The sequence below is a fragment of the Haemorhous mexicanus genome, chromosome 2 (genome assembly GCF_027477595.1).
Source record: "Haemorhous mexicanus isolate bHaeMex1 chromosome 2, bHaeMex1.pri, whole genome shotgun sequence".
In the NCBI taxonomy this organism is placed as follows: Eukaryota; Metazoa; Chordata; class Aves; order Passeriformes; family Fringillidae; genus Haemorhous; species Haemorhous mexicanus.
In genome coordinates, this window is record NC_082342.1 from 92846421 (window position 1) to 92871179 (window position 24759).

General features: G+C 39.3%; 1 protein-coding gene across 5 annotated transcripts; it reads left to right on the top strand.

Moving 5' to 3' along the window:
- Positions 1 to 3045: 3045 nt before the first annotated feature.
- On the top strand, positions 3046 to 23232 carry IL1RL1 (interleukin 1 receptor like 1). Of its 5 annotated transcripts, none has more exons than XM_059839557.1 (13): positions 3066 to 3193; positions 4528 to 4600; positions 6009 to 6098; positions 6941 to 7011; positions 9192 to 9393; positions 9659 to 9827; positions 9908 to 10070; positions 12279 to 12347; positions 14202 to 14334; positions 14437 to 14594; positions 18099 to 18242; positions 20204 to 20362; positions 22222 to 23232. In XM_059839557.1, the coding sequence occupies exons 4-13, from the start codon at positions 6945 to 6947 to the stop codon at positions 22566 to 22568; spliced, it is 1611 nt and encodes a 536-aa protein (XP_059695540.1). In that variant the 5' UTR covers positions 3066 to 3193; positions 4528 to 4600; positions 6009 to 6098; positions 6941 to 6944; the 3' UTR covers positions 22569 to 23232. The 5 variants fall into 5 exon arrangements, with proteins under 5 accessions (XP_059695536.1, XP_059695538.1, XP_059695540.1 ...); XM_059839554.1 differs by having other exon boundaries at positions 3067 to 3193; positions 6936 to 7011; XM_059839553.1 differs by lacking the exon at positions 4528 to 4600 and having other exon boundaries at positions 3046 to 3193; positions 6936 to 7011.
- The last annotated feature ends 1527 nt before the right edge of the window (positions 23233 to 24759 follow it).

The window sequence follows — 24759 nt, forward strand, 5'->3', positions numbered from 1 at the left end:
GTCTTTATATGGGCTGCAGCCCTCAGGAACAGACTGCTCCAGTGAGGGTCACCTTCCAGAAAATCTGCTCTTACATGGGCTCCCCTGTGGCCTGTGTTCCTGCCAGGAACCTGCTCTAGCATGGGCCCTCCATGGACTACAGCTCCCTTCAGGTCACACCCACCTGCTCCTCTGTGGCATCCTCCATGGGCTGCAGGAGGACAAACTGTGTCATCATGACTTTCCCCATGGTCTGAAAGGGAATCTTGGCTCCAGCACCTGGAGCACCTCCTCCCCCTCCTTGTTCACTGCAGGGTTGTCTCAGCCCTCACTCAGAGTTGCTGTGGAGCAGTTTTTACCTTTTCTCAGATATGCACCCACAGAGTACTTGCCAATGCTGCAGACCAGCTCGGGTGTGGCCCGTGTGGGTCTCTTTGGGAGCTGGCTGGAAGTGGCTCTGCTCAACATGGGGGCAGCTCTGGGGGTCTTCTCACAGAAGTCACCTCTGTACCCTCCCAAGTTTTGCCAAACCCAATACACCCTGGCTAGGAATGTATTCACCAACAGTATCTTCTTGAGGTAGCTGTCTCACACTTCTCAATGACAGGAACCATCAGAGCTATTTGGGGACCAGCCCCTCCACCACCCACAATGTGGGTGGTACTAGGGCTGCATGATAATGATAAAGGCTGGGGGAAACCTTTTCCTTGGAAACAGTCTATCTCTATTAGAATACTATAAGCCTTGAAAAATCTTTCTAATTTCCCTTTTACACAAAGCATGACATGCCTTTGATAGCCACAAGAAGGGCACCATGACACAGATGAACAGGAAAAACCCTGAAACCTCAGCAGGATGGATCCCCACCAGCCAAAAACCTTAGACCTGACACAGGTGTGGGCACAACCCAGCATCCTGCCATCCCACCAGGTGCCAATTCCATCAGAGCCCCCTGGGGTGGCCTCAATAAATGGAGATAGTGAAACCTTTCCTGCTAGGGTCACTTGTGTCTGAGTGTTATCCTACTGTGTCCACTGACAGTCTGCAAGCAGGGTGCAAGAACCATACCCAGAAAATGTTTCCTGGCTAAGAGACTCAGGTATTAGGCAAGCAGGGCCGATGTGCTGCTAAGCTAAGCACTGCTTCTGGGAGCAAAGCGAACTCTGATGGTGCTGAATTTCTGTTTCCCTATCTCTGCTTTTTATCTCAGGACTTTATCTTTTTCAATCTCATTGTTTTTCCTCTTGCATGCTTGAACTCCTAACTCTTAAGATACCAGTAACTTCATTCTGTCTGGGTTTTCAGTTTTTGTATCTTGTGTGGCTTTAGCTTGCATATTTTTCACAGGAGTAATTTTGCCAACACATTTGAGTTAAGTTCATACACTCATGCCGTGGCAAAACAGTCATTGAACCGCTGATGCTTGAATCTCTGGATCATTGACTCCTAGTGCTGGTAAGGGCTTGTGGGGCCAGCTACATTCATCTTGATACCAGTACTAAATTGTTCTTTAACACTGAGTGGCAGCTCCACTAAGTTCCCAGCAAATTTCCAGTTCTTCACTACATTACCTTTTAAAAGATTTTTCTGCAGTTGTGCTTAACTATCCCCTGCTCCAATTCAAAGCCATTACTTATCTCTTGGCTTTGAGAGCAGATGATTTCCTTGCCTGCTGTGGTACTATGCATACAGGCTGCCAAGGGAGAAATTAACCCCTCAAAGAAATCTCAAGGTATTTCTGTAAGCTCTTTTTTCCATAAACTTATCAGTAGGATTTTGTTTTAGGACTGGGCCTTAAGTTACAAGGCATTCAGCATTGATTTTAGTTTCTGATGAAAGCTACAGAATGGCTTTGCTCAGCTGGCAACTATCCTCTTTAGCCAGGAGCTCAGTTTCCCATCTGCACCATGATCTGGGAACAAGCGGGGCATGGGGAACAGACTACAGGATTAAGGGCTCCTCTGAGGTATGAGCAACAATATCAGCACCTCTGATCCAAGTTTCAGTGGATAGTGGACTTTGTGATAGAATAACCTTTTATGTGCCCAGAAAATTGAAGTTAGCTTTATCTGAATATATTTAACCTTTTCCTAGATGAAAATGACATGTTGTGGTTAGAGGGTATTGAACCACCACTGAATGCAGATGGTTACTACAGAATTTTCACCCAAGTCTCTTACACCAGGACATGAGAAAGACCTTGATTCTGATGAAACCTCACAAACTTGAGCAGGGAGTAATTTGTGAACTTTTGAAGGTAGGAGTCTGAACTGTTTGACCAAATCATTGTGAGATTTCATTGTTGCAGGTTGGTTGGCTTCTTTTTTAGCTCTTTTTTTTGCTTTTTTTTTTTTTTTTTTTTTTTTTTTTTTTTTTTTTTTTTTTTGTGTCCTATGGGAAGTGCAGCCCCCAGACCACTTCAAAGGAAATGCAATCCAAGAACTGGGGAGACCATGGCTGTGACATAGGTAAGGTTTTTGCATACTGGTCCATAATTGCTACATCTTTGTGTACTGATGTGGAGTTGCTGCATACTGACAGTAGAGTCCCAGGAACGCTGGAAGGAACAAAGGGAATGCACAACTCTGCCAGGGAAGGGAAACAAAAGTTTGAATGACCACAGGATAAAATCTTTCCCTCACAGACTTGATTTAGCTGTTGGTGCAGATAATTGTTTTTTCAGCACTTTCTTTGATCAGCTTAGCTTCAGTGAAGCAGTTTCCTTCACTTCATTAAAAACTGTTCCTGATTCTCCAGAGACTTTTCAAGCTGCTCTCAGGGAGCTGCTGCTTGACTAGACCACGCAAAGCTGTTACTTGTTTTCAAGCAGAATCTGTTTCAAAGTGCCTTCTGCCATCTGAGTGTCCCCTCTCTCCCAGTGCTCCCCAGCCAGCGGATTTGTTGCACTATAATTGTGCTAAAAAGGAATAAAGAAAAACCTACGCTAGTGGTGAAAGGTATCTGATTAATTGGAACTATGAGGTGCTATCTCTTATAGGTACTTAAATTACTACAGTAATTTACATGTTCTACTCTATTCAGTGGGAGGTGTCTCAGAATGGAGCTGTGTGCCTTGCTGCTACAGATAGGAGCTGCTCCAGCCAGATAAAAAGAGCTCACAGTAATATCTGGTACCAGATTAGCAGAGAAATCTCTGCAAAAGATCCATCCACAGAGAACAAGCCACTTCTCTGCTTTCTGAATTTTCCAAATGGTAGGTCAAATTTTTATATTGTCATTTAACCAGAAATGATAGAAGTATTTGATTAGAAGGTTTATTTCACTTCACTTATGTGCTTCTTTATCTCGAGAAATAATATTTGATTAAAATAGTGGGTAGACTTCTGTGATAGACAAATAGTGTTGAGACTAATAAAAATTTACCTTGCAGTGAAGTGTACTTAGAAATGGATTTTGCCATCAGTTTCCTAGCATATATTTTTACTAATTATTCAAAGACACAGAAAATCTTTACTCCCCAACTGATTTTTCAGAGTTTAGCATATTCATGTATTTTGTGTTTAAAAACAATTTTTTACGAATAAGGTGTATATCAGTTCTAGAAATTACATGCTTTAATACTATATTCCTAAATTTTACACCTACACCTGTAACTAGTGTAATTGTTAACCCTTGTGAATGCTGGTTTTGGAATAAGTTCAGTTTTAGTGTTACAATTTTAATAGGATATTTTCAGTCAGAATGGATTTTCTGGTTTGATAGAAGAATGAAAATCACTTCCAAAAGGTGTATGGGTGTATCTATCAGTAAAAAAATCCCACTGCTCTCTCATGGTATTTTTACATTGTAAAGTCTGTTAAGTTTTTTGGGTAGAAATTAAGATCTTATTTCCAGGTTTTTTTAGTATGCTAGTATGCTAATTTTGTCACTTATACAAACAGTATTATAAACATTTTGTTGGAAAATAGAATTTTGGAAAAGAAAGCAGAAATATGTTACTAACAAAGTTGCCTTCAGAGAAGTAATGATTTAAGCCCCCCAGGCCACTGCTTCTGCAATACACACAGGGGGTTCCCCCTTCTCTCACCTTCCTTTGGCAGTGGATCATTAGGAACCAGGCTTTGACCTACACAGAGAGTTATCCCAAATTTTGGGTCGAGTGCTTTTCCAGCAGCACACTGAAGTTTTTGTTTACAGAGCTTAGGCTTGCACTCCTACCACACAGTCATTTGAAGCTGTAGGAAGGAGCTGTAAGGCACTGCAGAACCAATCCTTCTCTTGCTGCTTTCTGTCCGGACCTTCAACCTCTGCTTCAGTTCATATTGGGGTAATTTGGTGTTTGCTGCTTACTTTGGAAAATGCAGAATCACATTGCTTTTTCAGTTACATGAGCTCTTTGGATTTTCAGGAAACATTCCTCTTTTATTAGAGCCATCTGTATTGTACACATTCACACACACAACCCCCATATCCTACTTGAACTGCTGCTGGTACACAGCAACTTAAAAATGGAGGGAAATTCAAAACAGCAATCATCAAATTTGGTGGAGCATCTCAGCTCAAATATTTTGCATTCTTTTGGTGCAGGCTGGTAGCCCAGTGTGTGTAAGGTCTCTAAAAGACATTTTTCCAGTAAACAGAAAGCTAACTGCAACAACTGGTAAGTATGGAGATAAGAAATTATGAATTTCTCACTCCTGAATCATTCTGGCACTTGTTAGAAAAGCTGGTAAGAGCAAGTAATTGGCAGTCTCCCTTCCTAGAGAAAGCTGTATCTTAAAAATGGTGAAAGCACATCTCCTTGCAACTTTCTGGTAACCACCAGCCTTCCATTGCTAGGGCTGCAGTAGCACTGGCAATAAGGGACTTGCCAGTGTCTCAAACAGTGGTATTACTTGTGGCTAAATTCCTAATAAACACTTGCAAATAAAATATCAAATGAGACAAAACCCCTCATTTCAGAAAGACTCCAAACTTAGTCTATGAAATAATTTTTCCTTAAAAATCAACCAGTTTAGCTTTTGTCATCTTGCTGAGGTATCACTCACTTAAGATAGCTCTAAAAAATAGGAGGGCAGTTAATATAACTTCTGGCATACCTTGCTGGGGGCAAATAAGTTGCTGAAACAAAACCAAACACTTGGTGGGAAAAGGCTTCCAGTAGAGAAGGAATATTCTGGATATTTTTGCTCCCTGCTAGTGTTAGAAATGACTTCTAGGAGCAAGCCTCATGCTCTGAATGATGAACAAAGATGAATGCTTTGCTGTGCTGATGTTGTGAATTTCATTGTGCCCTTATGTGATGTGTGTTTTCCTCCCAAGGGTCTGTCCAGTCCCAGGTCACTCATGAACCCTCTTCTGGGCCACCTTGTTCATTCCTTCCAGGGCAAAACTCTTGATGTCAGGGTTGAAAAGCACCCTATAAAAATCTGTTCACCTGGCCTAAAGTTTTCTTAAAATTAAAGAAGTCAGTAGATTTGCACTTGTAGTGGTGCTTTTCTCCAGCAATAATGAAAGCAAGTAGATCCTCACACATAATATTTCTCCTTGCTGGTCACTCACTTCCTGTAAAAGGCATGGCATCAGCTTTGCTGTGACATTAATGCTGAGATGCTGCATTTTTTGGTCTAAACTTCATCTTTTCTGTGATTTGTGAATATCCCTGCACAATACCTGCAATGAAATTCTCACACTTTTCTCTTCGAGCACTAAGTTTTGTTATTGTTTTTTCAGAGGTTAAGAATAACCCTCTGGATATTATTAAACCTTATAAAAGAGGAAACTTTCCATATCAATACAAAGCTGAGGATATTTCTGAAAGCTCAAAACTGAGTTTGCTATGAATTTCAGACTTGGCAAAAACATAGGACTTGATAAGTCTTGTCCATGTTTATTTAGTCTGGAAGTTTTTGGCACTGAAATAGAAATTCCTTGCAGTAATGTGACGACTTTACTTAACATTTCTTGCCTGTTTTTTACTACTTCCCTTATGCTATCTGCAAGATAAATTGTATTTTCTTTCTGACTTGATTTCTCTTGAAAATAACTAATTTGTCTACTGCCTGTAGGACCCAGTGGCTACTGCTCACTCATACATGACAATAGAACCCACTGCTCTGTGATCTCCAGTGAAGAACTGCATTCAAGGCTTTTTCATGGTAAGTAGAATGCTTATAGCTACCTAGTATAGCTGGGTTGCATGCCTCCTGCCTCCTGAGATATTCCTGGGTTAGGTCAGCTTAATGCCCTTGATAGAATGGTCAGGTTTTTTAAATAAAGGGGTTTGCTGGAGAGCTCTTGAGCCACATCACGAATTACAGCTGGTGTGTATCAGTTAGACAGATGAAAACATAAGTGAGATAAGGATCTGCCCTGTTGCTATTAGCTAAGTACAGTATTTGCTGCTTTACCTACCTTTCCAGTCCATTTCTTCAGTTCCCCTTCAGCATAGCATTGTTTATGAGGCTCACCTGGTTTATGAGGCTCACCTGGTTGACCTTACTGCTCAACACTTACCTAGAGAAGCTGCGACTGAAGATAACTCCCTTTTCATAAAAGTATTTTGCACCAAAGCCATTGATTGGATATAACTTAACTCAAAACCAGAGTATACATTTTCAAACCCAGGATCTGTTCTTTTCTAGGTTGGGGTACAGTTTCTCTGCACTTGACTGTGCAGAGAATGTCAATGTGCATTTATTGTCCTTTTAAAAAAAAACAAGCAAATTAAAAGAGACTTCTGCCTGAGGAGCACCATGACAAAGTAATTCCCTGACTCCCACTAAACTAAGATATAACTGTAGTTTCAATGGTGATAGGACAAATAACACCACTTCAAAGCTGCAAAACTGCTGCACATACTGTAAGGAGCAGCTCACAAGATGCAGCTTATCACTGCATGATATCATTTTCTGTTCAATTTTCTGATGTACATCGATACAGCATTACTGATATAGTCAGAGTATATTCTAAGATATCAATGTTTTTCTTCTTAGTTTAGAAATATGATGGGGCTTATAGATTTGATTCTCCTATCTACCTTCCTCTCGGTTTCCATGACATCTGAAACATGTAAGTCACATTTTAAAAATACTTTCTGATAAGGTTTGTTTTGTACAAATGTGTAGGCTGTTTCCAAATTGGTGGTTTTATTTTTAAGCCTAAAGTTAGCGAGTTCACCTCAAGCCAGAAATCACAACTTAAAATCTAGTTTTTAATGTATATTAAAATGCACCAAACACTGTTCATTTCTATGACAGCAAGACTAGGTTCAACTTCTCCCACTTGGCAAGCAGAAGGAAAAGGGTCTTTTTGAAGGAATTTGAGAGTAACTGGTGCTCCAGGTCCCAGCTGGGCACAAACTCCAAGAGCATGCTTTAATTCACTGAGCAGCCTGTATGCACATGCACCCTGCTGAATCTGGGGTGTAAATGGATGCTGTCCTCCACAGAAATGCTCTTTAATGCCCTGAATTTGGAGGTGTTGAGTGAAAAATGTAGTGAAACAATTATGTTTCCCTGCACAGGGGGAATGTCCAAAGCAGAAAACTATTTCTGATGGGCCAGCTCTGTTGACTCAGCTATGTAATGCTGACCAGGGACACAGCGTTGCACAGCACTCATGCACTTCTATTCTCGAGCTGAGATGCTCATTTATCTGAAAAATTCTGTGAGATATGATCTCTAAATATTTCTCTATATTGTCAATTTTACAATAGGAATGCTAAGATTCAAGCAAATTAGATTTATTAAGATGCAAAATTCTGCTGAAGAACTTGCCAAAATGATTTTCATGAATGGCATTGAGTTTAGATGAGTCCTTTCTTTTTCAATGTCTTCCCTCTCCACACTATTTTTCCTCAAAGAAATCTGTATTTCCAATGTGTTCCACCTTTGGTGGGGCAATGTTGCCTTTTCTGACCCTGCTGATATGTCCCAGGGTCTTTGCAAGACTTGTGGGTGGGAAAACTGTTAAAATTATGGGGTTGGGCTTACTCATACTCATAGCTGGCTAATTTAGGAGCCTCAAATTAGTAAGTGAGATGACAATATCAGTGGAGATGGACCACTTCTTTAGAAAGAACCAGAGCAGAAGTGTTCATCATGTAGAGACTCTCGACTCCTGATTTGTGCACCTACATATCTAAAGCCACCATTGCAAAGTGTCATTTTTGATTGATACTGTCTATTTTGGTTATCTACTCTCATTTTCATGCTCCCTTATCTACTGGAGTTCCTCTGCCTATCTCAATCTTTGTTCTGTCACCATCCTTGCTCATACTCCCATCTTTTGCTTCTTAGAATGCAATTTTACTTTCAGATTAATGTTTGTTTTTGGTGGCCAGTACACTATTCAGGTACCTGAGCGCTTAAATATTTATCAAAATTGCTCAATTCTAGTTTCTCTGGGCCAATTTCAGTATTCAAAAGTAGAAGTATACTCAGCTAAAAAAAAAAAAAAGTGTCTTATTCCCAGATTTTCTTATGTGTGAGCACATGTGGTTTATTTTTCTAAGCTTCTTATTTGTCTTAGTTATTTCTGTATCTTTTCACCTTCCCACCTTCTCATCAGATTCTTCCTTTCAGGCTATCACATTGCTTTCATTTTTTTCCCGCCCCACTTTCATGAACTTCAGAGAGAAGTTGTTTTTTTGTGGTTTTATTTTATTTTTATTTTTCCTGAGGATCTAATCTACAGACTTCCTTCTTCTATGATTTTTTTTTCTTACAGGAAAAAAAATAAACTTCATTTCTCTGTATTAAAAAGGCAGGAAAAAAAGCACTAATCTATTGCATAAATAAATATTCATTATACTGAAGTAAGGAAAGATAACTACATTAAAGCCAGTATTTTTCTTTGTTTTAATTCATTTTTTGAATAAAAACAGTATTTTAGACAAAGGGTTGCGTAATAAGCTTATTGTAAGAAATCACTATTTTTTCAATTAAGTCCTCTTGCTTTTTACTGTGTCTCCACTTAGAACCTAGGGATCTGTTTGTTTGTTTATTTGTTTATTTGTGCCCCCCACATTAGTTACTATTTTTGGGAACAAATGGCTCCCTAACTCAAGGTAAACAAAATTTTTTATTGAAAAACCGTCTAGGGAAAATAAGCTGGCTATGTATTATCTCCAAAAGCTCAAGGAGGGTAGAGGGACATGACTGGTCCACTGATCCAGGAATGCCAAGTTCACTGTCTCAGCGTACAAAGGTTTAATTTATCTGAGATTTTAATCTTTTGTTCATTTGCAGTTGATCCTATGGAAGGTGAAGCTTTAGTTATAAAATGTCCCAAATGGAGCTCATCTGTGAAAACCACCTGGTTTCACATGGATACTCACAAAAGCATTCCTGCAGAAGAGGAGGGATCACGAGTGTTTTCCATAGAACAATTTCTTTGGTTTCTGCCAACTTCTAGAGAGGATTCTGGAAATTACTCTTGTGTCACACAATCGTAAGTGCCACATGGAAAGTGGAAGGTGTAAGACTGGCAAGAATATATATTTTGATAATATCTTTTAATAAATTTTGGATATGATGACTTTTTTAATAAGTTTTCACCCTGCAACTGCTATTTTTATGGCAGATCAATAAAACAGAGCTGCTGCTGAAATATGATAATCATCCACATGTCTCTAGTATGACATACATTTGTTATAAACTTTGATATGTTCCATGTAAAAATGCAATCACTAACATACCTTATTCCATTTCTGAAGTTCAAGTAATAGAACAAAGTCATACAACATGAGTGTGCAAGTGCATTCATACAAGCCAGGAGAATGCTTCCCAAGTCGGATTCGTTACCCAAATGACACTGGAAGAGGAAAAATTGTTTGTCCTACCATTGATAATTATAAGAATGCTACTATTGTCCAGTGGTATAAGGTAAATAAAACCCCGATAGTGTCAATGTAGGTCAGAATACTGAAAAGCTCTTTTCAACCAAACACATTTTTCTTTTCCAGGACTGCAAACCTCTTCAGGGACAGAGGTACTTCAAGAAAGAGAAATATATTTATATTGAGAATGCAGGAAGGGAGGACGATGGTTATTATACTTGTCAATTTATTTATACCCATAAAGGAAATGTGTTTAATGTATCAGCGACAAGAATTTTCATAAGTGGGGGTAAGACAGTAATTTTGTATCTTGTTAAGATTAAAAGACTAATGTCAACTTAGAGCAAAGGAAACTCCTTTGGTACATTAAAAAGAGAAAGCATTTTGGTTGGTTTGTTTTATCATCTTATTTAAGATTATATCAGCTTTGTTAGATGCATTTTGTGGATGGTCATCCACATAGAGCAAGATGGGGTAAAGTCAGACCTGGTCTCATTCGGTTTTTTGCTTAAAAGATTCTGATGACTCTGGTTAGAAGCTGTGGTTGATAGAATTCTCTAGTAGCAAATTTCTGAAATGAGGGATGTCCTCAGTGGAATGCCACAATGCTCTGCTTCCTATTTATTGAGGGCAGCAGAATCTGTGGCTAGTGAGGACTGTCTGGTGATCGCTAGATCAGTCATGTGTTGATGGCCTCCACCTTAATGCCTCTTGGTCCTTCTCAACCATCTAACATTTATTTGATAGCAGGACTGAAACAACTTTTAAATTTGTCTTGAATGAGACAAAATGAACAAGATATATCTAGAAATAGAAAATGGATGTATCTCAGTGATTACTATGTCTCTGTGATTTTGAACATAGCCAATATGACTGAGATGTATGGACTTTGGGTTGCCTCTAGGATGCAGACTCCTCAGGGAGGCTTTGTATTTGGATGGTGTTCAGGAAATGGCACTCAGAAATTTATAGTTTCAGATTGCATCGACTTGCAAAACTTCAAAATGCATCTTCAGTTCTGTAATCAGATCAGTAGAAAAATAGTCAGAAAAACCTTTTCTTGCGGGCTGGTGGAGGGCTTGAGTTTGGCTCACGGGGTTGTTTTGTTGCTGTTTAGTTACTTTGTTTTTTTTTTTTTTAAAAGTAGTGTTCATTTGCAGACTGAGCATCAGGCCTTTTTGCTCTGGGCAGGCACACAGCTTGTGGGCAGAATGCAGACCTGGGGCGTGGGAGCCTTGGATGCAGTTTTTGCTGCTGTGCCCAGACCTCAGTAGCAGAGCTCGTTCTGATTATTCTGAGCTGGACAGAAGACAGCTTGAGCAGAGACCTAGTTCAGGAGCTGGGAAACGTTGTGCTTTTCCTCCTTTTCTACCTGTTGCTCTACATGGTTACAATCATGCTTTCCATGACACCTCTCTGCCTAACAATTTTTGTTTGCATGTACTTCCATCAAAACTTTTCTAACGGTTCTGGAATACTGTTCTTCCTTGGTTACAACGAAAATTTCTGGGTTTTATTTGGCCCAAAGACATTCAAATTTATAAAAGCCCTTTGTTACATCCAGGTAGATCTTGAAGTTCATCTAACTTTCTTTGAAATCATTGCAGAAGTAAGAGATGACAGCATAACATGTGAAATCTGGTCTGGGTCTGGCACATCTGCTTCAGGTTTTTCTAAACTCAAAGTACTTAATGACACCTTCTTTGAGTTTTTATCAGACCTTAAAATGCATATTGTGATGAGTGGAACTGTTCTGTTTTGTTAATATTAGAGAGTTTTGATGTACATTCCTGTTGCCTTGCAGATCCATGCTGATCCAGAGGAGTTTCTGCCTCTGAATGCTGGCAGCTAAGAACTTAGCACAGTCAGACAGCTGGGAAGTTACTGGCTTTCTCCTGGCTTCTATTTTTTCATATCCAGTCAGTCTGGGAAGCAGGGACTGAAAAGTGTTCCTACAGAATTTTTTGAGAAATACATGTTTCACAGAGGTGCCTTGAGATGGAAAAGCTTAATGAGGAAAAGGTTAGAAAGCAATATGTTTGGAGTTCAGATATTGCATAAAAGTATGTATTAGCTATCTCATATAATGGATAGGAGTAATTTCTCAGATGTCTCTTAATAGAACTCCAAAACAGTTGAGAAACCCCAAAACAGCCGAGAAGACACACAAGCCTATAACATAATTTGCTTTTTTTCCCCCACTCAGCAGCTAAAACAGTACTTTAAAACCTAATTTTTTTCCTAGCTTTCTATGTACAAAGATAAATAAATAGATGGGAAGAAAATACTGAAAATATTAACATGTACACACTCCTCAGAGATATTTGGTTGTCGGAATAAAACCAGATGATCCCAATGGGTATGTGAAACACTGTTAGTTTGCAATTCTGTTTTGTGATCATAAAATATTAATTGTACAGATTACAAATCTTATCTTACAAATTGCATTTTCACAACTTGTTAATGCATACTTTCTTTTCCTCTTTAATTTCTAAAGTGAAATACTCACCTCTACAACCTCAAATCATATATCCAAAGAATAAAGATGTAATAGAAGCAGAGCTTGGTGAGTACAGATTTTAATTTCTTTTTAAATTAACACTTTGTAATGGTCTAGAAAACGTGTGTATCTTCAAGAAGATGTAATTATGGGACTTCTCATCACAGTTTTGCCCCATAATATTTATCATATGTAATTCCCTCCAGGCACAGGGGTGTGAAGTTAGATATAACTGACGGGTTATCTAGACATTAAGTGGAGTTTAAAAAGATTTAATTAACTTGTTCTACTCTCACTGGGATAGACTAGATTTATTCACAAAGTGAATCATTACATCTCAGCTGAAAGGTGACAGCTTCCATCCACTTCAGAGGGCTGTGGCTAAATCCCTCAGAACTTCTTGAGGGTAACCCCAAGAGGGAAGGATAGACTATTCTTGTGGCTAGAGCTGCTCCTTGCTGCTTTCAGTCCCCATGTGGAGACAGTGCCTGTGTCTCTGCTGAGGAATGAAGGAGAGCAAGGAACTGGTTGCTGCCTCTGAGGCTGAGGAGCACTGCCTGTCTCATATCCAAGCTGGCTAACAGAGATCAGACCAGTCTGCTGGGAAGATCTGGGAGAGCTGAAGGACAGGACCCAGCAGTGGATTTAGACAGAGCAGTTGGACAGCCCATGATGTAGAGCTTGCTCCTGACTCCCTGCTGTTCAGGGCTATTGATGTTCTCAGGGATTCACATTTATCCTGGTTAACTTGCACCATCAGGACAAGGTGATCCTGGTAGGAGTGAGAGCTGTCTGGGGTTTGTCTGCAGTCAGTGAGAAAGGTGGAGCTCTCCAGCAAGAGACTAAATCCATCTGAAATCTAAATAGGCAATCCAGGATACCTGTCTGCCAGGGCAAGTGGGGTGAAGCTGGGCCAGTGGGAGAAGGGATTGTACCTACCACTCCTCTGCTCTGTCCTACAGCAAGACTGCTCAGGCAACAAACACTGCAGGGGTCCACAGCCCTCCCTGTGCCATGTGCTGGGGCTCAGAGACTTGTCAGTTGACTCACATTCCCATTATTTTATTCCTCTTTCCCGCAGTTGCTTTGTTGCTCAGAAATTAGATGGTCTCTGCTCGAGGACAAGCTTTCTCTAGTAAGATGGCCAGACCCCACTGCTCTGTGGGCTCTGCCTGTCACTCTGACAGTGCTTACACAGAGAAAATTCACTTTGCATTTGAAACCCAATTGCTGTACTGGTTCTATTCTCTCCTGTTTGCAGAAATAAAGGGATTTCCCTATGCTCCCTAATACAAATTCATGATCTAACCATAAGATTTAATATTCTTATCTAATACCTGCTTGGATGCAGACTTACATGGAAACAATTTAAAATGTTTAAATTATACTTTCTTTCAGTGCAATGTGACCCTTATTTTGGAATAAATATTTCCTAATGGGGAATATTTAATAAGTAATTTCCTGTTGTAGTTTTGCTTGGACTGGCTTACTTTACTTTTGTCCAGCTTGAATAAAATCCAAGATAAGGCTGCACAAAAGTCTTAGGCAAAATAATATATACTGAAATTTAATTAGGTTATTTCTGTGTACATTTGTGTGCCAACCACTATATCCATTCTATGTTCCTCACTAGCTGATTATATGTGAGTGAAGGGTACATTGCCCTCATCATAATAAGTATAAATAATTCCTTTTGTAATCCTTGGTGTGTTATTAGATCATTTGCTGAAAAATTCCTGTTATTCCTTTTTGTCTCTTCTATGTATCATTTTGTCAGCAGTACTTCAGAAAAAATATGTCAAAATTGTTATGACAAAATTCACAAGTTGTATGAAGATTTGTAGGAAAAGAAGCTATCAGGAAAATACAATTTTCCTTGTTTTTCACCAAGGAATGTTTACATCTCTGTATCCTGATTAGGTGCTGCTTTGTCTCTGAAATGTCGGGCTCGCCTGGGGATTAAGAAACAGCCACTGGCTGCTGTCAGATGGGATGTGGATAACACCCCAGTGGAAAGCCTGGTTTTCTCAAGATTTCATGAAGAAACTCATTTGTAAGTGCACAAAACACAGAATAATCTTTCTTGTGCACAAACTGTGCCTAGCCATTTAAACCCGTGGTACCATCTCTCTCTTTCTCTTTCTCTTTCTATTAGTTTTGATGGACATGAGCAAGTATACTATGAAGAGACCACTTTGAATATTACTGAAGTAAAACAGGAGGATCTGCAGTCAAATTTCACATGTGTAGCATTGAACACAATGTACAACACAAAAGTGACAGTGACATTACAACTCAAAGTGCAATCTAAGGGTAGGAGTTTTTCATTTTGATTCTTTACAATTTGCATTTAGTTTGAAATATGCTGGTGAGTGTATTATTTGTTTCAGATAGTAAAAATGTTTCAGTTAATGACAAGCAAAACCAGCCTGCTTCTTCCCTACATGTTTCAGCCAGTTGCAAAATTCTTGTGGCTAAGTCCCTGTCCTTGGGGTTGCGGAGAGAGTGGGACATTATTCAAACAGTGTCAGCAAGAGATGAAATATGCAGAGCATGACTGAATCAGCTCTGTGATAAGAATATCCTGTTTCTGGGATATTTCTCTGGTGTGACAAATCAAACTATTGTCTCTAATGTAAAAGTATGGCGGAAAATAGGCAAACTTTAAATATAAGGGTTTCAGCTGCTGGTTTGCCAGTTTGTTTGCCTTCCTTGCTATACTGCATCCACTGTAGTGCCCTTTTTGGACTGATTGTTATGCAAATCACCTCTTCAAAATCACTCTTTATCTTCTCTGGTGTCACTGTGTTCCCTCTGTGCCACACAGAGGTGTGAGCAGCACTTCAAAGGCTACTCCTTGGTTTTGTTTTTCAATTCCTGGTTCTAGTAGTACCTAAAAGAGAAGGAAAATCCAGGGCAGTAAATGGTGGGGACAGAGATTCCTGCTGTATTCCCAGCTGCTCATGACTTTCTACAGGATCATGGCTTCAAAGCCTAGACAAGTTTCCTTGCTAGCCTAGACTAGAAGAGATGTAGGTGAATTGTAACAGGAGAATAGCAGCCAGCAGGAAGATGGCAGGAGATGTTTTGGTTGGATAGGCGAGTTTGAGTGCAGCATCACTCAGGAAGCTGGAAATACACCAGCTTTGCACTGAAGTACCTGAGTGTGGGAGAGTACTTGCAATGAGAGGGAAGGAAACTCAGGAACAGTTTCTGCTTGTTAGTTTATTACAATTAGTAATAAACTAGTATTTATTAGTATTAATACAAGGCCCTTGTTGGCTCCGTATTACAGACTAGATGAAGGAGAATATATAGCATATCATCTATTCATCCCATGAATTATTGAGTCTAATTTCTGCTACAGACAAATCTTGTTTTGTTTTTTATTCATAGGTCTTCTGTAAATGTTCATGAAAGCTCTTGGCTGTGACCCTGCTTTCACTGCTACCTTTTTTTTGTATGGATATCTGTGCCCTTGTCCTTGCTGCTGCTGTTGACAAGGTGTTTGCCTCTGCTTCTCAGCACTGTTGGTGTCAGCAATGCTATGTCCAGAAGTGGCTGTGCTCTGCTTCAGTTTTCTTCACTCAGTTCTCTCACAGCTCAGCAATATTTATATTAAAGCAATGTCTCTTTTGTCTCAGAATAATAAAAATGCTATAGAATTCCCTTGTGCCTCTCATCTCGTAATAAAGATGTGCCCACCTCTTTTTTTTTCTGTTTTGTTTGTATGTTTGTATTTAACAGGGAAAAAAATTCCAAATATATGATTGCTCCTTAGTGTTTCTCACAGCACAACCTGCGTCTGCTAGTTACTATCCTGTTAATGCTTTTTTTACACAGTCATTCAAAGCAGAGATAAAGTTCAGCCCAAGGCATCATCTCTGTTCTTCCTCAAGGATGCTTCATAAAAAGCTAACCTTTTGGCTCGTATTTAGTAGACTGCTGTGGAGAGGAGCTCTAGACCCAGATCTCTGCCTACACTGTCTGGAAATGCATCCACCTTCGATACCAGAGAAGATAGAAAAAACTGCTGCTCTTCTGGAGTTTGTCTGGAACTCCTTCAAAAGTTGCTTTCTGACATGTTTTCTCTGGCCTTTCCAACATTAGTCCTTGTGAGCTGACAGTTCTGTATTCCCTTTGCTCTGGAATATAAATAGAACATGGCTTACTCATGAACTGAGCTGCTAAGTGAGTCAAATGGAACAACAGGATCTATTCAGCCTTGTTCAGGGGCTCGTGGCACTTGCCCCCACTGTGCTGAATGCTCACTAGTGAATTAAACTAGTGCATGTTCATTAGTTAATTCCAGAGAAATTAGAGGCTAAGCCAGCATTACTGGGAACTGAACTTGCTCTTCCAGGAAGACGCCTCTGTGAGGGTCTCCTCTGACACATTACAAACTGCATGGGCACACTGCTTCTTTTCCAGCCTTGGTCTAATCAGTGTAAATATAAACAGCATTTTTTTTAGGTTTGTAATTGCAAAAGTTGGCATTGAAACCTGTTCCTTCTCCAGGTGTTTACAGAGACTAAATGCAATATGCCAATAATTGTTATGATAAGCACACTGTCAGCAAATATGTCAGTAAAAAACATCACGCTCTGGTGCTTGGGTCAGCCCCTCCAGGTAGTGAAAGGGGTTTCCTTACTTTGTGTGTGTGTATTGAGCAGGAAAATGGATCAAATACTAAAATTTGAAGGGGTCAACAAGGATGAAGTTCCTTCATAGGCATCATGTGACACTGTTAAAAATATGGCTAACTTCATTTCAGAAAGAACTGGTTGTTTTCTTGCCCAGTCTTATTGGAAGGTGTTTCCTCCTGATCTAGTTCCTGTGAGGTAATCTTCACCACAAGCCTACCATTTCTTTTTCCCTTTAAATGCCAAAGAAAGAAATGTAGAGTGTGAAAATCTTGTTAAATTTACCTCACAACCTACCAGAGAAAAGGGAAAATGCATTTGTAAACTCTTCATTTATATACCTTTTCAGCAGAATTTCTCAGGCCCACCCTCCACTTGACCAAATCTCTCAGCACCCCATCCAAGCTATTCTGGAAGACTTCCAGGGATGGGGCATCCACAGTTTTTCTGGGCAATCTGTTAGAGTGTTTTACCACCCTCAATGTAAAAATATTTTCCATATATATAGATTTTATCTATCCTCGATCAGTCTTTATCTCTGAGGTAAACGTGGACAGATTCTAGAGCTCTTCCATGATGGAAATTGGAACTAAAGCGGGTGGCTCATTTCTATCCCAATTTCTCTTACTCATCATTGCTATTGCATGCTCCTTGACCCTCTTGAAAGGAAAAGGCTGGAGAGAACATCATCTGACTTCAGCATCGTTTATTTTATTTCTGTGACCGAGATATGTTCTGTTCTCCTGCTTGTCTAGTGCTATCTTAGTTCTTATCTTGCAGATTTCATTACTTGCACATGCACTTTGTATCCTGTTTGTGCAATCATGCCAGAAGCCTCCATTTGTCCTTTTGTGGATTTTCATGCATAGGCTTAGATGTCTCACAAAATGTTTGTGTAATTACCAGTTTTTAAAAGTCACAAAATACTTAAACATCATTGTCAGCTGTGGGTTTTAGCATAAGTAGATCTGGATTCAACAAAGTGAATATTAATTATATACTGCATAATATGCTTCTAGTTCATGGGTCTGTGTGTTGGCTATGCAAGCTGGGGAAGGAAAAAGGTTCTGATCTCTGTTTTGAGCTCCTGAAAGCTGTAACAGAAGTAAGGATATGAGCTTCAGCACACTGGTTAACTTCTCTGTGGCTAACAAGATATTCCTCTACTTTGCAGAGGTTCTTCCTAATGTCCTCCTGATCACAGGATCTCTAATTCTGCTAGGTGCAATAGCACTCTCAGTGATCCTTTACCAGTCCTTCCGAGTGGATATTGTCCTGCTGTATCGGGAGATATTCCAGCCCTACTCAGTCAAGGATGGTAAGTAAGATTTGAGAAAGAATGTTCAAAAAAAGGAAAAGGCAAATCATAGAGAAAGTAATTTATTTGATAGTTGCTAACTCATGACATCTGAGCCTGATTCTTCTCTTTCTTACAGCTTTAGTAAAGAGAAGTCATACATAGCTCTGCAAGTGCTTTACATTCCCTTGGTTCCGGGGTTTTGTAGCACTGAATTACATAAAAGAGAGATTCAGTCCTGGTTTTGTAGTTTTTTAATGAAAGTATTTGTCATAAAATACTGAATGATGTTGAAAACCTGATTTACAGCACTATTAACTGCACTTGTTATGTGCCCTCTAATGCAAAGGAACAAACTTGATAACTAATGTGATAAAAGCGTATGTTAGAGCAACACAGTTTTTGTAGGCCAAAAAGAAAGATACCAATAGTCTGGAAGACATTTCTGGAGGAATACATCCCATCTAACTTTAGTGGCTGCTTCCAGCTCAAGATTCAGATGTCTACATTTAGTTGTTTGAAATGAAAGCACACACATGCAAGTTTCCATCTTGGACATGAAACATGGAGATCTGTGGCTGGGTCCAGCTGTCTGACTGTAAGCAGTTGGTGCTGCCTTAGGGCTTCAGTGAGACTGAACCCCTCTGCAGGGGGCAGCTGAAGGGTAGGCAGTGCCTAATGACATGACGAAGTACAAGTTTTTAAGAGACCAAATCCAGCTAAATGGACAATTTTAAAATCTGAAGCTATCTCTCACCACAGATGTCTGCATGGTAGATATCTACAGCTGATCTAGGTACTTCTCATTAAAGAAGAAAGAAATATGCTTTTTAGGACAGTTTCCATGTAAGTAAATTTTATGATGAAATTAATCAGTCTCTGGAAATGGACATTTCATTATTGTTACAGAATCACAAAATCACAGATTCACAGAGCCAATGAGAACCTCTGCGATCATCGAGTCCAATCTGTGACCAAACACCACCATGTCAGCTAGACCATGGCATTCAGTGCCATTTCCAGCCTTTCCTTAAACACCCCCAGGGATGGTGACTCCAACACCAGCCTGGACAGCCCATTCCAATGCCTAATCATCCCTTCTATGAAGAAATTCTTCCTAATGTCCAACCCAATCCTCCTCTGCTCCAGTTTAGCACTGTGTCTTCTTGTCCTGTTGCTGCTTGCCTGGGAGAAGAGGCTGACCCCCCAACCTGGCTACAATCTCCTTTTGGGTCATTATGAAGAACAATAGGGTCAAACCTGAGCCTTCTCTTCTCCAGATTCAATAACCCCAGCTCCCTCAGCTGCTTCTCATAGGATCTATTGTTAGAATGGTTTGAGCAAGAACGTCAGCAACAAAAGAAAGGATACAGCCATTTCCACCAGAAAGAAAGAAACATTTGGGATTAGAATAAAAATGCTGTAATGGAAAACTTAATTTAGAGAAATTAGACAAGGAATGAAATAAAGACTTGACTTTGTATTTGGTTCTGATTGTAAGACTGTTTCCTAAGAAATGTGGTTTTCACTCAGGAGTATGATATGTTGTGGGAATGATGAATAAAGTCTTCAAGATGGGAGAATGTAAATGGAATACCTTGTGCTGAGAGAGAAAGCCTGTTAGTAGCAAAGTGTATCACTGAAATGACAAATGCTGAGCTTCATGGCTATATCATGTTAATGTGCATCAATCAGTTGAAATCTTACTGCCTATACTTTGGAATAGAACCTTCACAATACAAAGGTCAGGTTCTCCAAAGCTACAAACACACAGGACAAAACAATTGAGCATGGAAAACAGCAAATATGCACAGTCTTTAGTTCCCAAACATGCACTAGATGATATACATTATTCAGATTGGCCGGAACTGCTTCTTAGATCTATTGCAGTTACTGATATTTTTATTTTTCTCCTGCTTTTTGCAATAGACAGCTCTGATCCATGTTAACACAATACTCCTTCCTCTTGTTTTGCCTTATAGATGGAAAGATATATGATGCATATGTTATCTACCCCAAAAACCACACGAGTGAAGCTAATTTTGTGGAATATTTTGTTTACCAAATCATGCCAGATATTCTGGAAAATAAATGTGGATATACATTGTGTATTTATGGGAGAGATATCTATCCTGGAGAAGGTAAGTTTCAGGTCTGGTAATGCACTGAATTACTTGTCAAGCTTGAGCAAATTGTGGTTCTAGTTCCTTTTAGGTGTATAGAAGGTTACTCTACATTCCTGACCTTGAAACTCATCTCCTCAGCAGCCATCTGTCTGCTCTTTCAGGCTAGGTGTCACAAAGGCACTCTGTGCTTTCCAGTGTGCAAGGAAAAGCAAGCTACTAAGGGGCACAGACTTCTTATCATCTTGGAATACACAGGAAACATGACCCTGAGTGTGACTCTTTTAAAAATACACTTGCACTTTGGAAAATCTAACTCTGTGCAGGCATTATCTGGGCAAATCCACAACCAAACCAATCATGAGCTGGCTTGGCTGACTACAAGACAAGGAAGAAGAGAAACCCACAAGCTCAGCCAAACCCACAAATCCAACTGAGGAAACACCTTTGCTGTTATCACTCAGGAGTTTTCAACCTTTTAAGAGGGTGTTAAAATCACTAGAAGTTCAGCTTCTTTTCACTGACATGTTCTATTTTCCCTTCACACAATTCCCAGTATTAGTTCAGGAGAGAATTGGTATGCTTTATTGTCTTTCAGGATGAAATAATGTTAATTAATCTGTGCTAATTTCCATATAGCCACCCTCTGCACTATTACATATGATTGCTGCCACCTAGGTGCTATCTGCTCTCCTCCAGAGCTGACTTCTCTGTCTATCTTGTGCCCTGGTTCTTCTGAAGACCAGATCTTCTCTCTCTATCAGTGAGCAGGCATGAAGCCTAAGTTGGTGCATTTTCTGTTTCACATTTCTGAAATCATCTGCACTGGGCCAGGTGTCATTCATCTGCCCTGAGCTGAGGCTGAGATCTTTGATGTCCTTCTCTTCTGGAAAGTTGTGAAAGGGCTGCCTGGCCTTGGGAAAAATGAAGGTAAAGAAAAGCTGCAAAAGCTGTTGAGCCAGACCATTCCCAGATCCAGCACAAGGATCTACAGTAGCTCACAAAACTGTCAAAGGCAAAAACTTACACCACTTGCAGTGGTCTGGCAGCTCCCAGCAAAGGAAAAGATGGTATACAAAAGATGGAGCTGGCTGATGCATCTGCATATCAGCTGGTTTGGTAAATAATTGGTGTGTTGAATTTCCTCAGCCGGGCTCCCACTTCCTCTCTTTTGGCCCAGCATGACAGTGACAATAGCACTGACCAGCTCTCCCTAACACGGCAGTGGGAAATTCAAATACCTTCAGTTGTGCTGCCACACAGATGCCCTGAAAGTCTGGATTTACCCCTGCAGGGTGAAGGCCAACACAATGCACAGATTAGTGTATAAATTAGCACAGATAACTCAGGACAATTCACTATAATTAACTCTAACTGGAAACAAGCCTCTTAGACACAGGTCACCCAAAAGTCTCCTAATGACTAGTTTTCACTAGTAAGTATTGCATGATCATCTCTAAGGCATGAAACTTGGTACAACACAGTTCCTTACATGGAGACTGTTGATCAAACACAATTTTGTTACAGTCAGATCCATTGAATTTGACCCTAGGTCACTGGAATAGAAATTCCAAATAATACTTAAAAGCAGTGAATATATTAAAGTTTCAGCTAAAAAACCCATTTGAAATGAAAGCTTTTTGTTTTGGTCTTCTTGCTTTTCTCTCCCCCTGCCCCATTGCCTTTGGTTGGTTGTTGTTTTTTTGTCTTTTTGAGGGTTTTAGGGAATAAAGTCTTTCTCTAATAAATAAACAAACTGTATCAGACTAAGTGAGATAGAAATTATTTCTGGTTACAGAGCAATGAAAATGGAGTGTCCAATCTCAAAAGAAATTTAAATGTAATATCAGTGTCATAATTTTCTTTTACATTGCTAGATGCAGCCAGTGCAATTGAGACAAGGATGCAGAAGAGCAGAAGGCTGATGCTCCTGCTGACACACCAGCTGGTTAATTCTAAAGAAGATGCTTATGATCAACACCTTGCTTTATACAATGCTCTCATTCAAAATGACACAAAGGTGATCCTTCTGGAAATGGAGAAAATTGGGACTTATGGGAAGCTTCAGGAATCTCTTAGGTTTATTATTAAGCAGCAAGGCACCATCAAATGGAAAGAGGAGCACACGGTGCACCCACAGTCCCCCAATTCTAAGTTCTGGAAACAGGTGAGGTACCATATGCCACTGACACGCAGGCCCTCACACTTGGCTGGCACCAGGTGAGCAGTCCTGGAGAACAGTGCTGCACCATCAGGAGGGACTACAAGCCCACAGCTGGTTTTCCTTTCAGAAGGTACGTGACTGTGCAGTCTGGAAGTCTGGCTGTGTTTTTTGAACTTTTTTCAGTCCTTCAACTGAGTAACGATGGGGTAAATTGGTGGAAGAGGTCTAGGAAACTGAGGGGACATTTTACAGGTGTGAGAGTGCTGTAAAGAAATAATTCTAGATTTTGTGGAGAATTTTGCATGTCACAGAAAACCAAATGTACCTTTACTCTTTCTATATATAGTTGTATATATAACAGAAAGTTACGATTGTGAATAAATGAATGCCTTGCAGGTTGACTTCATCTTTCTATGCAGTTGATAAAATATAAATGCCTTCTGTATTATTTGATTACAAAGTATATTGTGTATTTTGCAATTAGAAAGTATAATGTTATTCTTTTGTTAACTTTTAGTTTCTGACACTTACTCCTTTGATTCAATAGTGATACTCACGAGATGAAATTTTATTTTTCCTTAGTATGGTTGCCTCACTAAAGGGTCTTTTGAGACTGATGTGAATACAGTGTTAAGGGAAAGAAATGCACTGATAAATCTATATATCTCTATATAAAAATATTTTATGCATTGTTACAGGAAATAAATGAACTGATATAAACATATATATATATGTGTGTGTGTGTTACATGCATTGTTAAGGAAAATGAATGCACTGTTACATATAAAGGTATTTTATATGGATTTTAATTTTTTTATATATATATATTAAAATGAATCTCACACAAAGGAGAAATTTGAAATATTTCAGGTACAATAACAATGCTGTTACTATAATTATTATCTCCAGATAGAAATAACATAATAAAATTTAGGATGTTCTTTTGATACACTGACAACATTCCTTTAAACTACTGAAAAAAATAGACCGCTTTTTTATAACAAGAATCATCCACTCTTTTCCCATGTTTTGGCCTCATGTGTAGTTATACTTTCTTGTATTTCTGATAGGAAATCAGATGTAGTGTATTTATACTCATGTGTAGTTATACTTTCTTATTTCTGATGGGAAATAACCTTAAATGCAAAGGTCAGAGCCAATTCTAGTTCAGGGGAACAGGAACAAGATGTATCCTGGTACAGGTATCCCTGCAAACTTTAATCTTTTTAGATTTTCAAACCCAGGATATTCTTACTGTCAGAGAAGGCTTAGTTTTCAGCTTTAGGCTTGCTACAGTATAGACTTAAAAAGTGAAAATTAGATGCAGAACACTCATTGTTACCAAGTCCAGGATTAAAAACAGGCAAGTTCTTCCCTTTTACGCTAAGTTTTTATTGAATAGGGATGTTCAGACTTATAGATAGCTATATGCAGTAGAAAAAATGTGCATAAAATATATGTATAGATATTTTACAGCATTCAGTTAAAAGATCTATGACACGCTAGAGAGTTTTTCACTAATGAGTTGTATTTTCAAGTGTTCATTCACTCATTGCTCACTTCACCACAACTAAAAAGCATCAAATGCTGCATTTTGTAATTTCCTCATTAGATTGTATTCAGGGCTGGGTCCTGTTCCTAAAGATACCTCTGGATAAACCTTACTGTCTCTGTGGAGACCCCACAAGATGGATTCATGCCAGGGTGAGACTTGATTTATTCCTACAGTACCATTTCTTCCCACAGACAGCATACCAACACTAAGGCATATGTAAAAGCAGAAAAACTATCTTCATAAACTATGAAGATTTTTACACATAAGCTACTAAGCAAGACAGAATATTCACTTCCAAGATTAACACAGGATAAGTTTTTAGCACAGTTTGAGTCCTGGGCTTGTAATGAACAAGAAAGGATATAAGCAGGTGTCTTGGAAATGAAAATTTTAGGATGAATTTTGCAGTTGGAAAGAGATGAGGAGAAGGTACAATGAGGAAGTGGACAGGATCAGTAATGAACCAAATTACTCTGGAATACACTGATGTGTCATTGACCTTTGTTAGCTAGGCAGGTAGTTAGGGTGGTGGAAAACAAACTCACTACATGGGTCTTGTGGTGATGCTGCATTTTTTCAAGTTTCATGGTCAGCCCAGAAAAAAAAAAAAAAGAGGAAAATAATTCTTATTGTGGTTTGTCAGCAGTGAACAAAATGGCCTTGGCAGAAAGAAAAGAAGTAAATTCAGAGAGTGGC

What these genes read in the sequence shown, in the direction of transcription:
- IL1RL1 (XM_059839553.1), top strand. An exon ending in TGTAATAGAAGCAGAGCTTG is followed by an intron (nt 12,348 to 14,201) that starts GTGAGTACAGAT and finishes TATCCTGATTAG; the next exon opens with GTGCTGCTTTGTCTCTGAAA. An exon ending in ACTCAAAGTGCAATCTAAGG is followed by an intron (nt 14,595 to 18,098) that starts GTAGGAGTTTTT and finishes TCTACTTTGCAG; the next exon opens with AGGTTCTTCCTAATGTCCTC.